Genomic DNA, 19,013 nt, shown 5'->3' with positions numbered 1-19,013 from the left:
GCAAAAAATGTGGATGTAAAAAGCCAAAATGGGCTCTTTCAGTACATCGCGAAAACGTACAGAATTTCGCTAGATAGTGTAATTCCTGTACTCTGAGCAAACGTTTATGGATTTATTCAGTTTTATCTAGGATAGCTTCAGCCATATCACACAGTTGGTCGGTATTGCCTTTCCACCAAGTTCCGGACCAACTGAGTTATATTGTATTATTTTAAAAACTAAACTGTAGAGTGTATACTAAAAATTAAGAGTTCTCCAAAATTAATTGTTTTTTATGTGGGTGAAATAACGTTTGATAACAACTTTAGAAATTAAAAAATGATTATAAGCAGCCTTGAGTAATTTTGTATATAAAGACAGCTCTTGGAGTGGGACAAGGTGAGCGGGAGTGGAGGTTGGTCAAGTTTGGAGTAGACGCGTGGAGTAGATAGTTAACAGTGAGTAGAGAATATATACGTAATAGAAGTAAACTGGTAGCCGACCCAGATGTGGTGGAAGGGAAATTAGTTGCGTTTCCCTGGCAAGCAAAGTCGCGAGATAACTTGCACAACTGTTGTCACCTAGTGTGAGCAAGGGTAAACAGTTTTAATTGCGTGTAGTGTTGACAGTACACGCGACAGCTGCATTTCTGGTTGTTGCGGGAGTCAACGTAAAGTATGTACGGCTAGACACAACAGTAATATACGGCTAGACACAACAGTAATGTACGGTTAGACACAACAGTAATGTACGGCTAGACACAACAGTAATGTACGGCTAGACACAACAGTAATATACGGCTAGACACAACAGTAATGTACGGTTAGACACAACAGTAATGTACGGCTAGACACAACAGCAATATACGGCTAGACACAACAGTAATGTACGGCTAGACACAACAGTAATGTACGGTTAGACACAACAGTAATGTACGGCTAGACACAACAGTAATGTACGGTTAGACACAACAGTAATGTACGGCTAGACACAACAGTAATGTACGGCTAGACACAACAGTAATGTACGGCTAGACACAACAGTAATGTACGGCTAGACACAACAGTAATGTACGGCTAGACACAACAGTAATGTACGGCTAGACACAACAGTAATATACGGCTAGACACAACAGTAATGTACGGCTAGACACAACAGTAATGTACGGCTAGACACAACAGTAATGTACGGTTAGACACAACAGTAATGTACGGCTAGACACAACAGTAATGTACGGTTAGACACAACAGTAATGTACGGCTAGACACAACAGTAATGTACGGCTAGACACAACAGTAATGTACGGTTAGACACAACAGTAATGTACGGCTAGACACAACAGTAATGTACGGCTAGACACAACAGTAATATACGGCTAGACACAACAGTAATGTACGGCTAGACACAACAGCAATATACGGCTAGACACAACAGTAATATACGGCTAGACACAACAGTAATGTACGGCTAGACACAACAGCAATATACGGCTAGACACAACAGCAATGTACGGCTAGACACAACAGTAATGTACGGCTAGACACAACAGTAATATACGGCTAGACACAACAGTAATGTACGGCTAGACACAACAGTAATGTACGGCTAGACACAACAGTAATATACGTCTAGACACAACAGTACTATACGGCTAGACACAACAGTAATATACGGCTAGGGTTGAGCTGTAAACAGTGAAACCTCTTACACGACACTCGGTGTAGTAAGGAGCTCCTACATTGTGTCTAGTACCTTACATCTTTATACTGATAGAAAGTAGCGCAACAGATCCCTGTACCACGATCGGTGTAGTGACTTGTGTCGAACAGTTGTTCACGAGAATTGGAGGGCAGTGTCGGACTGTACCACGATCGATGAAGTGTCGAACAGTTGTTCACGAGAATTGGAGGGCAGTGTCGGACTGTACCACGATCGATGAAGTGTCGAACAGTTGTTCACGAGAATTGGAAGGCAGCGTCGGACTGTAAACATATACAGTACAGTGTAAATAGATCCCTTTTACGTGATCATATGCCACCACACGAAGTAAATTAAGTGACAATCAAATCACAAGGAAGTTGGTCCGCCACAATTGTCATAGATGATTCTTCCTTGTTTACGGAGTCATCGGATCTCTTGAACGTGACTCCATCTGGAACTCTGCATATCTTCGGCACCGCCGTTTATAAAGCTATAGCCACAGTGTAGCGACGAATTCTAACCATTTTTCGAGTTTGAGATGGCTTTGCAAGTCCAGGTCCAGTGCGAGGATTCTTTTTGAGTGCTCGTTTCAAACTTCCATCTTAGTGACGGTTTACATTAAGAGCCTGAAAGACCGGTTAGCGCCATTTTGAACAAACCACTCTGATAATTCTTTATATCTCCTCTCACATAGAGGGTAAAACTCAATGTCTCAAATTAGGTATTGGCTTCCACAAGGAGGAGCTTGCCTGGAGAGGGCTGCAGGAATTTACCCGATCGGATGTAGCCTGGATCCTTTAAGGATTACCATCTCGACAGGATTCACTATTTTCCATATCAGCAGTGTAACCATTTATGAAAAGCGGTAGTTTTCACGCTTTCCACCATCCTTAAGCGTTCGTAATATTAAAACTTAGAGCTAAATTGATTATTGTTATATCTGTGAGTTGAAAATGTGTTAAAAGAAAATACACAAGTATATGAGGCAAAGAGGACTGGATCGGGGAGGATTACAAAGGGGTGAATAATAAATTAAGGAATGCTGTCTGACATACGGTAATTATGTTTTCATGCTTACACGACATAGCACTGCACTGTTTGGTTTCACGAAACTGCGTCGAGTTGGTCTTGAGCAACAAGTCTTGAGTAAGTGCCACACAGTAGTCCGACAAGGTATACGGAACACGGTAGAAAAATAGAGAACTGGAACTAACAGATCTTAACTCGAGAAAATACTGCTACTAAACAGGGACTTGCGACACGATACGTTGTAACCAATCGTGGACTGTGGGGGCGGCGAGGGAGCTCATAGAGAACTGGAACTAACAGATCATATCTCGAGAAAATACTGCTACTAAACAGGGACTTGCGACACGATACGTTGTAACCAATCGTGGACTGTGGCGGCGGCGAGGGAGCACAAGCCATACACCTCGCTACAGAGATCAGACTAACTTGCCATAAAAAACTCTGCACGATATAGAGGTCTAAACAAGAGAGCGGGGGACGCGACGTTACCGTCTAAAATAGGAACCAAGAGTGCATGGCGTGAGCTCCGATCATTAAGAGACAAGAGAAGGAACCGAGAGGGCATAGCGTGACCTCCGACTATTAAGAGACAAGAGAACAGATTTTGGAGAGAACTGATTTTTGCAATAAGCTGTCTTTGCCAAGCCAGTTACTGAATTTCATTGGAGTTATATACACAAATACATATTAACAAATTAATATTAAAGTGAAATACACATGATTGACAATGTTAGAAATACAATATTGTTGTTTAGTGTGGTTTTATTGTAAAAGGCTTTATTTAGTGCTCTGATAAATTAACTGCTCAATAATTTAGCTTAGTTATTCCTAAAAATTGGTTTTGAGCATATCTGCCATTGTTATTATAAAATAATATTGACATTAATTTAGTTTAAAATATCCTATATTATGCTATATGTCTATATGTACAACTGTCGTATGTAGACGTCAATATTTTTCCATTTCCAAATTTAACAATGGACCTCAAAACAAACTCGCCGGCTCTCTCACTCCCAAAAACTTGCCTCACTTTGATCTCGAGAGAGGCATTATGCACAGCAGCATGTCACGTGCCATGCTCCCATCAATGTCAGTTATTGACGGGTTTCCTCGAGTCACGAGTGACGAGCGCACCACGTGACTGCGGTGAGAACAGGTCGGGCGAGTGCCGCGGCTCCAGTGTGGATGTAGGTCGGGTCCACAGTCAGTGCCTGCACGTACGTACGCCAGTCTGCAAGTCACTCACTGTATGATGGCTCCCAGCGATGACGTAAGTCAATAACTTAGTGGTTCTCGGTTGAAACAAAACCGCGCTCGTTCGCTTTTAAGGGTAACTTCAGTCAGTTGTTGACCCAGTCGCTCAGAGTTGGCGATAACAATTTTTTAGAATACGCTGTTCTGGAGCCGCGTGAGTAGATAATATCTAAGACAGTGGAACTTGCATGGTTGTTGTATGCTCAATGAACTCATTCCATTATCGGAAATTCCAAATTAATAGAGTTTTAACTGTCCGAGTTTAGTGTATATCTTGTGAAAATTATTTTATGGATTCATCCGATGATAGAGGTATGATCTGAGAGCAATTCTGAGCAGCGTTACTTCGTGATTCATGCAGTGTACAATGTTTAGAGAGTAACATTTTTAGAGTGTAATATTTTCGGAAGAAAGATATGTTATTTTTATGTTATATTATAAGTACTAGTATTTAAACTACGTTTTGTGTTAAAATATCGGTCCTATTGAATACCACAAATAAAACACAAAGAAAATACGTGTTTTGTTTCAAAACGATTTTCTATTAAGTATACTAGTGACTTTTATTAATCAGAAAAATACTTAAAAATTAGTATATTTTACTTTTTCTTATATTACCTTTGGCAGCAGCGTAGGCGCTGTAGTTGACAGATGCAAAGATAGTTCGTGTACTCTCCAGACTGATATAGGTTTTCTACAAATTAATGAAGTTTTGGCCTTGTTTTATAAGATAATGCCCTTAATACTGTTGAACAAGTTTTCATTTTTCCATTAATGCTCAAAGAAAAATCTTTACAATTTTAACCAAAAATTAAAACCTGTTAAACCTGTATTATATTCAAGAAAATCCTAGATATGCGTTATATGACATAATGTTTTAACTTAAATATATCATTAGGGTTGTTTCTACTAAATACAATGATTAACTGTTGTTTTTATTCTAATTTTTCAATGTAAAAAATCGAACAATGAAACGAAGGAAGTCAAAGGGAAATAATTGTTCGTATATAAAGATTTTTTATTAGTGTACAGTTCCCTCGCCCCTCATCCATTTATGCATTACACGTAAGGTCACTGGCATACAAACTTAAGTACGAATCTGATACCATAACCTTTTGCCTTTTATGTTACTTTTGTGAGATATTCGACTGGCATTATTTGAAAGATCCGTTACAAAATTCCCATGCATCAAAATGTAAACAATAAGTACACCATGCTCAGCTTATCAAGCATTTTTAAAACAAAACACACTGAACTCTAAAACAGAAGACGTTAGCCCAGAACACAAATCGAACTAAATCCTTACTAAAATTTAACATTTATGTTCTAATTTTCTATGTAAATTATCGTTTAACGAAGTTACTTATTATAAATTAAATAAAACTGTCAATTCCCAATGCTAATTTAGAAATATTTACTTTAACCCATCTGAATGCTAGAGACAATGTACCAGACTATTAGAAGCAGCTCTACAGTCACCATAGTGAGACATTCAGAAGGTTAACAGGATCAATTTAATCACAGGCGCGGAGTACACCAAAATCAAACTTACTTTACCACTGCTAGAGACAATGTACCAGACTATTAGAAGCAGCTCTACAGTCACCATAGTGAGACATTCAGAAGGTTAACAGGATCAATTTAATCACAGGCGCGGAGTACACCAAAATCAAACTTACTTTACCACTGCTAGAGACAATGTACCAGACTATTAGAAGCACCTCTACAGTCACCATAGTGAGACATTCAGAAGGTTAACAGGATCAATTTAATCACAGGCGCGGAGTACACCAAAATCAAACTTACTTTACCACTGCTAGAGACAATGTACCAGACTATTAGAAGCAGCTCTACAATCATCGTTGTGAGACATTCAGAAGGTTAACAGGATCAATTTAATCACAGGCGCGGAGTACACCAAAATCAAACTTACTTTACCACTGCTAGAGACAATGTACCAGACTATTAGAAGCACCTCTACAGTCACCATAGTGAGACATTCAGAAGGTTAACAGGATCAATTTAATCACAGGCGCGGAGTACACCAAAATCAAACTTACTTTACCACTGCTAGAGACAATGTACCAGACTATTAGAAGCAGCTCTACAGTCACCATAGTGAGACATTCAGAAGGTTAACAGGATCAATTTAATCACAGGCGCGGAGTACACCAAAATCAAACTTACTTTACCACTGCTAGAGACAATGTACCAGACTATTAGAAGCAGCTCTACAGTCACCATAGTGAGACATTCAGAAGGTTAACAGGATCAATTTAATCACAGGCGCGGAGTACACCAAAATCAAACTTACTTTACCACTGCTAGAGACAATGTACCAGACTATTAGAAGCAGCTCTACAGTCACCATAGTGAGACATTCAGAAGGTTAACAGGATCAATTTAATCACAGGCGCGGAGTACACCAAAATCAAACTTACTTTACCACTGCTAGAGACAATGTACCAGACTATTAGAAGCAGCTCTACAGTCACCATAGTGAGACATTCAGAAGGTTAACAGGATCAATTTAATCACAGGCGCGGAGTACACCAAAATCAAACTTACTTTACCACTGCTAGAGACAATGTACCAGACTATTAGAAGCACCTCTACAGTCACCATAGTGAGACATTCAGAAGGTTAACAGGATCAATTTAATCACAGGCGCGGAGTACACCAAAATCAAACTTACTTTACCACTGCTAGAGACAATGTACCAGACTATTAGAAGCAGCTCTACAGTCACCATAGTGAGACATTCAGAAGGTTAACAGGATCAATTTAATCACAGGCGCGGAGTACACCAAAATCAAACTTACTTTACCACTGCTAGAGACAATGTACCAGACTATTAGAAGCAGCTCTACAGTCACCATAGTGAGACATTCAGAAGGTTAACAGGATCAATTTAATCACAGGCGCGGAGTACACCAAAATCAAACTTACTTTACCACTGCTAGAGACAATGTACCAGACTATTAGAAGCAGCTCTACAGTCATCGTTGTGAGACATTCAGAAGGTTAACAGGATCAATTTAATCACAGGCGCGGAGTACACCAAAATCAAACTTACTTTACCACTGCTAGAGACAATGTACCAGACTATTAGAAGCACCTCTACACTACAGTCATCGTTGTGAGACATTCAGAAGGTTAACAGGATCAATTTAATCACAGGCGCGGAGTACACCAAAATCAAACTTACTTTACCACTGCTAGAGACAATGTACCAGACTATTAGAAGCAGCTCTACACTACAGTCATCGTTGTGAGACATTCAGAAGGTTAACAGGATCAATTTAATCACAGGCGCGGAGTACACCAAAATCAAACTTACTTTACCACTGCTAGAGACAATGTACCAGACTATTAGGAGCACCTCTACACTACAGTCATCGTTGTGAGACATTCAGAAGGTTAACAGGATCAATTTAATCACAGGCGCGGAGTACACCAAAATCAAACTTACTTTACCACTGCTAGAGACAATGTACCAGACTATTAGAAGCAGCTCTACACTACAGTCATCGTTGTGAGACATTCAGAAGGTTAACAGGATCAATTTAATCACAGGCGCGGAGTACACCAAAATCAAACTTACTTTACCACTGCTAGAGACAATGTACCAGACTATTAGAAGCAGCTCTACAGTCACCATAGTGAGACATTCAGAAGGTTAACAGGATCAATTTAATCACAGGCGCGGAGTACACCAAAATCAAACTTACTTTACCACTGCTAGAGACAATGTACCAGACTATTAGAAGCAGCTCTACAGTCATCGTTGTGAGACATTCAGAAGGTTAACAGGATCAATTTAATCACAGGCGCGGAGTACACCAAAATCAAACTTACTTTACCACTGCTAGAGACAATGTACCAGACTATTAGAAGCAGCTCTACAGTCATCGTTGTGAGACATTCAGAAGGTTAACAGGATCAATTTAATCACAGGCGCGGAGTACACCAAAATCAAACTTACTTTACCACTGCTAGAGACAATGTACCAGACTATTAGAAGCAGCTCTACAGTCATCGTTGTGAGACATTCAGAAGGTTAACAGGATCAATTTAATCACAGGCGCGGAGTACACCAAAATCAAACTTACTTTACCACTGCTAGAGACAATGTACCAGACTATTAGAAGCAGCTCTACACTACAGTCATCGTTGTGAGACATTCAGAAGGTTAACAGGATCAATTTAATCACAGGCGCGGAGTACACCAAAATCAAACTTACTTTACCACTGCTAGAGACAATGTACCAGACTATTAGAAGCAGCTCTACAGTCATCGTTGTGAGACATTCAGAAGGTTAACAGGATCAATTTAATCACAGGCGCGGAGTACACCAAAATCAAACTTACTTTACCACTGCTAGAGACAATGTACCAGACTATTAGAAGCAGCTCTACACTACAGTCATCGTTGTGAGACATTCAGAAGGTTAACAGGATCAATTTAATCACAGGCGCGGAGTACACCAAAATCAAACTTACTTTACCACTGCTAGAGACAATGTACCAGACTATTAGAAGCAGCTCTACAGTCACCATAGTGAGACATTCAGAAGGTTAACAGGATCAATTTAATCACAGGCGCGGAGTACACCAAAATCAAACTTACTTTACCACTGCTAGAGACAATGTACCAGACTATTAGAAGCAGCTCTACAATCATCGTTGTGAGACATTCAGAAGGTTAACAGGATCAATTTAATCACAGGCGCGGAGTACACCAAAATCAAACTTACTTTACCACTGCTAGAGACAATGTACCAGACTATTAGAAGCACCTCTACACTACAGTCATCGTTGTGAGACATTCAGAAGGTTAACAGGATCAATTTAATCACAGGCGCGGAGTACACCAAAATCAAACTTACTTTACCACTGCTAGAGACAATGTACCAGACTATTAGAAGCAGCTCTACAATCATCGTTGTGAGACATTCAGAAGGTTAACAGGATCAATTTAATCACAGGCGCGGAGTACACCAAAATCAAACTTACTTTACCACTGCTAGAGACAATGTACCAGACTATTAGAAGCACCTCTACACTACAGTCATCGTTGTGAGACATTCAGAAGGTTAACAGGATCAATTTAATCACAGGCGCGGAGTACACCAAAATCAAACTTACTTTACCACTGCTAGAGACAATGTACCAGACTATTAGAAGCAGCTCTCTACAGTCACCATAGTGAGACATTCAGAAGGTTAACAGGATCAATTTAATCACAGGCGCGGAGTACACCAAAATCAAACTTACTTTACCACTGCTAGAGACAATGTACCAGACTATTAGAAGCAGCTCTACAGTCACCGTTGTGAGACATTCAGAAGGTTAACAGGATCAATTTAATCACAGGCGCGGAGTACACCAAAATCAAACTTACTTTACCACTGCTAGAGACAATGTACCAGACTATTAGAAGCAGCCTCTACAGTCACCATAGTGAGACATTCAGAAGGTTAACAGGATCAATTTAATCACAGGCGCGGAGTACACCAAAATCAAACTTACTTTACCACTGCTAGAGACAATGTACCAGACTATTAGAAGCAGCTCTACAGTCATCATAGTGAGACATTCAGAAGGTTAACAGGATCAATTTAATCACAGGCGCGGAGTACACCAAAATCAAACTTACTTTACCACTGCTAGAGACAATGTACCAGACTATTAGAAGCAGCTCTACAGTCATCGTTGTGAGACATTCAGAAGGTTAACAGGATCAATTTAATCACAGGCGCGGAGTACACCAAAATCAAACTTACTTTACCACTGCTAGAGACAATGTACCAGACTATTAGAAGCAGCTCTACAATCATCGTTGTGAGACATTCAGAAGGTTAACAGGATCAATTTAATCACAGGTGCGGAGTACACCAAAATCAAACTTACTTTACCACTGCTAGAGACAATGTACCAGACTATTAGAAGCAGCTCTACAATCATCGTTGTGAGACATTCAGAAGGTTAACAGGATCAATTTAATCACAGGCGCGGAGTACACCAAAATCAAACTTACTTTACCACTGCTAGAGACAATGTACCAGACTATTAGGAGCACCTCTACACTACAGTCATCGTTGTGAGACATTCAGAAGGTTAACAGGATCAATTTAATCACAGGTGCGGAGTACACCAAAATCAAACTTACTTTACCACTGCTAGAGACAATGTACCAGACTATTAGAAGCACCTCTACACTACAGTCATCGTTGTGAGACATTCAGAAGGTTAACAGGATCAATTTAATCACAGGTGCGGAGTACACCAAAATCAAACTTACTTTACCACTGCTAGAGACAATGTACCAGACTATTAGAAGCACCTCTACACTACAGTCATCGTTGTGAGACATTCAGAAGGTTAACAGGATCAATTTAATCACAGGCGCGGAGTACACCAAAATCAAACTTACTTTACCACTGCTAGAGACAATGTACCAGACTATTAGAAGCACCTCTACACTACAGTCATCGTTGTGAGACATTCAGAAGGTTAACAGGATCAATTTAATCACAGGCGCGGAGTACACCAAAATCAAACTTACTTTACCACTGCTAGAGACAATGTACCAGACTATTAGAAGCACCTCTACACTACAGTCATCGTTGTGAGACATTCAGAAGGTTAACAGGATCAATTTAATCACAGGCGCGGAGTACACCAAAATCAAACTTACTTTACCACTGCTAGAGACAATGTACCAGACTATTAGAAGCACCTCTACACTACAGTCATCGTTGTGAGACATTCAGAAGGTTAACAGGATCAATTTAATCACAGGCGCGGAGTACACCAAAATCAAACTTACTTTACCACTGCTAGAGACAATGTACCAGACTATTAGAAGCACCTCTACACTACAGTCATCGTTGTGAGACATTCAGAAGGTTAACAGGATCAATTTAATCACAGGCGCGGAGTACACCAAAATCAAACTTACTTTACCACTGCTAGAGACAATGTACCAGACTATTAGAAGCACCTCTACACTACAGTCATCGTTGTGAGACATTCAGAAGGTTAACAGGATCAATTTAATCACAGGTGCGGAGTACACCAAAATCAAACTTACTTTACCACTGCTAGAGACAATGTACCAGACTATTAGAAGCACCTCTACACTACAGTCATCGTTGTGAGACATTCAGAAGGTTAACAGGATCAATTTAATCACAGGTGCGGAGTACACCAAAATCAAACTTACTTTACCACTGCTAGAGACAATGTACCAGACCATTAGAAGTACCTCTACACTACAGTCATCGTTGTGAGATATTCAGCAGGTTAACAGGATCAATTTATCACAGTAGTACATCAAACTTACTTTACCACTGCTAGAGACAATGTACCAGACTATTAGAAGTACGTCATCGTTGTGAGACATTCAGAAGGTTAACAGGATCAATTTAATCACAGGTGCGGAGTACACCAAAATCAAACTTACTTTACCACTGCTAGAGACAATGTACCAGACCATTAGAAGTACCTCTACACTACAGTCATCGTTGTGAGATATTCAGCAGGTTAACAGGATCAATTTATCACAGGTGCGGAGTACACCAAAATCAAACTTACTTTACCACTGCTAGAGACAATGATCTGCTGTGTCTGGTATTATGACTGTACATTTTATTAGTTGGGATGTTGCCAGAAACGTTTTACGGTTTATGTAGATCCAACAAGCAAAGTTATGTGACGATAGCAGCTATCTCATTGACACTGACCTCGGTGAGTGTGATTATTGAACTCACATTCCGTATCAAGTGTTCAGAGTTAGGTTACTGTTGTTCACCAGCCGTATATATCTTGACGGTGGGCCAAAGTAGCAATAAATACATCTGTACGTCTTGAATTATGACTGTAAAAGTTTTTAGTTGTCATGCCAGAACCGATGTACGGTTTATGTAGATCCAACAAGCAAAGTTATGTGACGATAGCAGCTATCTCATTGACACTGACCTCGGTGAGTGTGATTATTGAACTCACATTCCGTATCAAGTGTTCAGAGTTAGGTTACTGTTGTTCACCAGCCGTATATATCTTGACGGTGGGCCAAAGTAGCAATAAATACATCTGTACGTCTTGAATTATGACTGTAAAAGTTTTTAGTTGTCATGCCAGAACCGATGTACGGTTTATGTAGATCCAACAAGCAAAGTTATGTGACGATAGCAGCTATCTCATTGACACTGACCTCGGTGAGTGTGATTATTGAACTCACATTCCGTATCAAGTGTTCAGAGTTAGGTTACTGTTGTTCACCAGCCGTATATATCTTGACGGTGGGCCAAAGTAGCAATAAATACGTCTGTACGTCTTGAATTATGACTGTAAAAGTTTTTAGTTGTCATGCCAGAACCGATGTACGGTTTATGTAGATCCAACAAGCAAAGTTATGTCACGATAGCAGCTATCTCATTGACACTGACCTCGGTGAGTGTGATTATTGAACTCACATTCCGTATCAAGTGTTCAGAGTTAGGTTACTGTTGTTCACCAGCCGTATATATCTTGACGGTGGGCCAAAGTAGCAATAAATACATCTGTACGTCTTGAATTATGACTGTAAAAGTTTTTAGTTGTCATGCCAGAACCGATGTACGGTTTATGTAGATCCAACAAGCAAAGTTATGTGACGATAGCAGCTATCTCATTGACACTGACCTCGGTGAGTGTGATTATTGAACTCACATTCCGTATCAAGTGTTCAGAGTTAGGTTACTGTTGTTCACCAGCCGTATATATATCTTGAAGGTGGGCTAAAGTAGCAATAAATACATCTGTATGTCTTGAATTATGACTGTAAAAGTTTTTAGTTGTGATGCCAGAACCGATGTACGGTTTATTTAGATCCAACAAGCAAAGTTATGTGACGATAGCAGCTATCTCATTGACACTGACCTCGGTGAGTGTGATTATTGAACTCACATTCCGTATCAAGTGTTCAGAGTTAGGTTACTGTTGTTCACCAGCCGTATATATCTTGACGGTGGGCCAAAAGTAGCAATAAATACATCTGTACGTCTTGAATTATGACTGTAAAAGTTTTTAGTTGTCATGCCAGAACCGATGTACGGTTTATGTAGATCCAACAAGCAAAGTTATGTGACGATAGCAGCTATCTCATTGACACTGACCTCGGTGAGTGTGATTATTGAACTCACATTCCGTATCAAGTGTTCAGAGTTAGGTTACTGTTGTTCACCAGCCGTATATATCTTGACGGTGGGCCAAAGTAGCAATAAATACATCTGTACGTCTTGAATTATGACTGTAAAAGTTTTTAGTTGTCATGCCAGAACCGATGTACGGTTTATGTAGATCCAACAAGCAAAGTTATGTGACGATAGCAGCTATCTCATTGACACTGACCTCGGTGAGTGTGATTATTGAACTCACATTCCGTATCAAGTGTTCAGAGTTAGGTTACTGTTGTTCACCAGCCGTATATATCTTGACGGTGGGCTAAAGTAGCAATAAATACATCTGTATGTCTTGAATTATGACTGTAAAAGTTTTTAGTTGTGATGCCAGAACCGATGTACGGTTTATGTAGATCCAACAAGCAAAGTTATGTGACGATAGCAGCTATCTCATTTAACACTGACCTCGGTGAGTGTGATTATTGAACTCACATTCCGTATCAAGTGTTCAGAGTTAGGTTACTGTTGTTCACCAGCCGTATATATCTTGACGGTGGGCTAAAGTAGCAATAAATACATCTGTATGTCTTGAATTATGACTGTAAAAGTTTTTAGTTGTGATGCCAGAACCGATGTACGGTTTATTTAGATCCAACAAGCAAAGTTATGTGACGATAGCAGCTATCTCTTTAACACTGACCTCGGTGAGTGTGATTATTGAACGCGCATTCTGTATTAAGTGTTCAGAGTTAGTTACTGTTGTTCACCAGCCGTATATATCTTGACGGTGGGCTAAAGTAGCAATAAATACATCTGTACGTCTTGAATTATGACTGTAAAAGTTTTTAGTTGTCATGCCAGAACCGATGTACGGTTTATGTAGATCCAACAAGCAAAGTTATGTGACGATAGCAGCTATCTCATTGACACTGACCTCGGTGAGTGTGATTATTGAACTCACATTCCGTATCAAGTGTTCAGAGTTAGGTTACTGTTGTTCACCAGCCGTATATATCTTGACGGTGGGCTAAAGTAGCAATAAATACATCTGTATGTCTTGAACTATGACTGTAAAAGTTTTTAGTTGTGATGCCAGAACCGATGTACGGTTTATTTAGATCCAACAAGCAAAGTTATGTGACGATAGCAGCTATCTCTTTAACACTGACCTCGGTGAGTGTGATTATTGAACGCGCATTCTGTATTAAGTGTTCAGAGTTAGTTACTGTTGTTCACCAGCCGCACATATCTTATAACTACTGCTGAAAGTACAAAGTTATCATTTTTGTCTGTTGCTCTTAAAATTTTAATTCTTCAAATTTACATTTCTTATTGCCAGAAAATGTTTTGTTTTGCTTACTAATTACCAAACAAACCTAATATTAGTACTTAGCGAAAAGATCAGGTAATACAGTCGGACATAATGCATACATATTTAATTAATGGTGTACATGAAATTCTCTGATTCTTTTTGCCCAAAGATTTCTATAATTTATTAATGTTTCTGTAAAACACACAAACTTTAGATAAACATGTGGATAGTTTAATATGTTATCGCTATTAATTTTCGTACAGAAGTTTAAACTGCAATAATTCGTATAACTGCACGATCAAAAACATATTTGGAAACTTTTCGATTTTTGAAAGTAAGAAAACGTTTCCAGTCCTACATTTACTAAAGTGGTGGTTAAGTTAAAATACAAGGTAGTCGACACCAGTTTTGATTAGCAGTCACATCATATTAAACAGACCAATATTGTTGATTTTTAGTTTTTTAAATGGCTAAACAATATCATACATTGGGATGTCGGGGATCTAAGGTGTCGGACTTTGGAAGTGTACTAGAGAATAAGTGCTGTAATCCTGCCTGTGGCCATATAACTTTACCATTATTATCACTTTGTACTGCACCAAACCACAAGCACAGTCACGCCATACTTCATACCCATTTGTGAGAGTTAATCTGTGATACGTGGACTCACACGTTTCTTAATTGGATATAAAACAGAATCTGCCCGAAGTCACGACTCTGATAAATGTGCAGTAGTTTAACGAGCCAGCAATGATTGTTATTTAGCAGTGGAAATCAGCTGTTTTTACTATCGTGACTCACTCTTCCAGGAGCTTATCACTGGATCGTGCTGTTGGGAATGTCATGAAACAATATACACATTGTGTTGGAATAGTTTATAATCTATTGTACTTTTCCATGCAACACAACACCTATCTGTACAGCAACGGTGACCCAACAAACACATTGTAGACTCAACTGAATTTGAAATTATTCGGTTAGGCAATAAGTTAGACCTTGCCAAAATATTCTTCGAGTTAGAGGCTTTGCTAAGAATAATTTATATGGAATAATTGAACTAATTTTTATAAAGGGGGTGTTTCTACAAGGTTATAAACTGCTCTTAAAACATTGTTAGGTTAGTTTTGGTCCAGGAAAATATTGTGTACTAAATTATTGATCATATCTATATAATATTGTTTAAGTGATGCTTTTATGGTTTTTTGACCTATGACTTTTATCACTAACACAATTTTTAGAATATTCCTTTGTAATAGTTTTAGCAGGTTTTTCAATATAATTTTGGTATTTTAATTGGGTTATTTTAATTATTGTTTTTCTTTGAGTTTCCAACAGGATGGCAGCTGCTACTGTGCCAGTAATGCTTGGTAGTGTTTTCATGTTTATAGCCGAACTTTATAAAACCGTCTGAAAATATAACGGTTATTAGGGATGATTGCTACATAAATAGAGCAAATTACATAAGTAGAGGGTTTTTATAAATGTTTCCAATAAGGTATTCTCATGTTGTCAAATAATTATACATATCTTATTCATGCAAGATGTTTTTGTGCCTGAAAGTTCAGAAAACCCCCAGGTCACTCATGCAGAGGCAAGATGACATCCTGGTTCCCACTGCGGTACTGTTTAGTTGTAGTTCTCCTAAATGTATAATTATGTATACTTAGTATCATGTTTAGGAAAGTTATTCTGACGCTTGTATTAGCTTTAGAATTGCTTGCCCTTCTGTTTCAATGTGACGGGTCATCTTTGAATTGTCAATCACGTTATAATTACATTAATCAGTTCGTCACTTTAGAATTGCTTGCCCTTCTGTTTCAATGTGACGGGTCATCTTTGAATTGTCAATCACGTTATAATTACATTAATCAGTTCGTCACTTTGGAATTGCTTGCCCTTCTGTTTCAATGTGACGGGTCATCTTTGAATTGTCAATCACGTTATAATTACATTAATCAGTTCGTCACTTTGGATTTGTTTGCCCTTCTGTTTCAATGTGACGGGTCATCTTTGAATTGTCAATCACGTTATAATTACATTAGTCAGTTAGTCACTTTGGATGCCAAACCTTTGGTTATGGACAGTTCTCAAAAAATCCTTGGAGTCACTGGATTCCAATCTTGATTTTACGAGTCATGTAAAATCTATATATAAAAGCATCGTGATCAAGTTGAAGACGTTATAGAGATGTGTAAAAATACTGCCAGTGTCTGCTAAGTTGAAAATTGTCCGCTCAACAATTTTTCCTACTGTGTACTATGCTCTTTCATCTTTCGCTCGTTGCTTTACTCGGGAAAATGTAATGTTCACACTAGATTGCAAAATAGAGCTCTGAGATTTGTCTACAGTCTCAAAAAATTTGATCACATCAGTGAATTTAGGTTAAGTTCTAAGGTGCTATCGATAAAGATTTCTGTGACTTGCAAACTGTTTAACTTTTTCACAAAATTATTCAGACTGGCAAGCCTGAATATCTCAGGAAGAAACTAATTTTCAGGCATGAAATAAACACTCTCAAGTTCTCGACAAGACGGCCTACTTCATTTGCCAAGGGTTCGTCTAGAAATCGGGAAGAAACCTGTTAGACGTTTTGGACCGGAAATATACAATGCCCCTGCTTTGAAGAGCCTTAGTTACCGTTCGTTTAAAAATCTTGTCAAAAATATTGTTATACAATTTTATTTAGTTTTATATTTGAATGATTATTTATCTGTATGCTATGACAAGAGTTGTATTGTAAATCAGAGTCTGTAACTTTGAAGAACGCTTGCTGAAAAAAGACGTTATTGTTTTATGAAGTTACAAAAGGCATGAGAAATGTTGGTATAAAGTAATTGCACAGCAATATTTACTGACAAAGTTATTCGGAAGTGGTTTTTCGATTACACCTAGTCTTTCAATGAAACCATATGTGATTTCACATAAGAGTCCAAGTTTGTTTAGCAGAGGGCTGAACAAGTTCGTCTACATTACAAGGAGTACGTTCAGTTGATGATACGGAAAAATGGCTCTTACTGGAGTCGGTGTAAATGTTTCCTTGATGCTTTTTTGAAGCAGTAAATTTAGATTCCGCATTGATAACTTAGGGTCTTTTTGTAAAATTATTCTTTTATATTTTCCATCAACCTAACAGGTTTCGCTCCGACAATCGGTTTGTAAAATATTAAAATGTGTATTTGTTCAGTTTCAGAAATTTAACGGTTAATATGTAAAATGACGATGGAATACACATCATCAGTACACGAAATTACTACACTTTGGTTTCTTCAAAGGTTAAATCACCCTTCGTTAATTTATTGTGGAATTTTCTTTGACCTGTCAAGTGTCAGTAATTGAAGGTTGAGTCACATTGGCTATTGCTCTACGGGCCTGTGGCAGATATGGAGGTCCGGTCTTATTTGGATTGGAATTTGCATTCAGCGTGTGGAATAGATTTTTGTTAGGCGATTCTTGTTCCGGAAGGACAAATTTAAGAGCCTCTGGAAAAATTCATGAAGTTAAATTTGGGTGTTGGTACAAAGTAGGCTCCTTCTCTATAACCAATGTTTCTTTACTACTGAGATTATTCTGTAGAATACTAGACAAGATGACAGGATAAACACCCCTAAACATAAAAAACCAGTTTATTTACCCCTCCGAGGTTATGAGGATAAATATTTTAATCAAACAATTTTGACACTTTTTACTTGGATTATTACTTTATTTGGATTATATATATGTATATATATATATATATATATATATATATATATATATATACACATATATCGTGTATATATATACATATATCGTGTATATATATACATATATCGTGTATATATATATATATATATATATATATATATATATATATATATGAACATTGTGTATAGTCATCATGTATGTATGTATATAATATGCATACGAATAATTATGCTTATATATAATGTGGAGAATTTAATTCTGACAAATGGTATGATATTGTACTCCAATGCCAACATAGTAGTGTATTGACAATAAATACACTGTCCATAGTGATCACATGAAGAACACACGTGCAACTGACAAATGTAACATCGTGTTTCCCTAACATTTATGTTATCCTGTATGTTGTACTACGATAGCAGGTGACGTAGTTGTGGTGATTTACGAACTTTATCCTGTACATATGTTAAGTGAGTGCATTTTCGCGCATCTACTCAAGACTTGAACAGATAACTACAATGCAGGTTTATCTACAGCCATATTTACTTTTAATACCTGTTTCCTTATTTGAAAAGTAAATGTAAGGAAAATAAGACAGCTTTGTTCGCTGTCATGGACAATGCTAGCAAAGTTTGAAAGACGGCTTACTTTGTTGTCATAAACAATGCAATTGTTATAATACCGGTTGCTTTGTCTCATAAATAATGGTATAAAATGATTGTTAGACGGCTAGGTTTGTTCTCATGGACAAGGCTATCAATGGTTGTGAGACATCTTTGTTTATTCTAATGGATAATGCTAGCAATAGTTCTAAGACAGCTTGATTTTGTTATCATGGGGAATGGTAGCAATGGTTGGAACAGCGTAGTTTATCTTCATGGACAATA

At 38.2% G+C, this 19,013-nt stretch overlaps 1 protein-coding gene across 4 annotated transcripts in view; it reads left to right on the top strand.

Moving 5' to 3' along the window:
• Window positions 1-19,013, top strand: part of LOC124360905 (solute carrier family 22 member 21-like) — a 71,033-nt gene that overhangs the window by 24,483 nt on the left and 27,537 nt on the right. Inside the window, exon 1 of one of the 4 annotated variants that reach the window (XM_046814901.1) lies at window positions 3,848-3,979. The exons of the other annotated variants lie outside the window; for them this stretch is intronic. Coding sequence (XP_046670857.1) covers window positions 3,959-3,979 — 21 coding nt within the window. The 5' untranslated portion in view covers window positions 3,848-3,958. Of the gene's footprint in view, window positions 1-3,847; window positions 3,980-19,013 lie in introns of those variants that run through there. 4 annotated transcript variants of the gene reach the window in all.

This window comes from Homalodisca vitripennis, chromosome 4, assembly GCF_021130785.1.
Source record: "Homalodisca vitripennis isolate AUS2020 chromosome 4, UT_GWSS_2.1, whole genome shotgun sequence".
NCBI lineage: Eukaryota > Metazoa > Arthropoda > Insecta > Hemiptera > Cicadellidae > Homalodisca > Homalodisca vitripennis.
The sequence above is the reverse complement of the archived record's forward strand: the minus strand, read 5'-3'. Positions and strand labels throughout refer to the sequence as shown.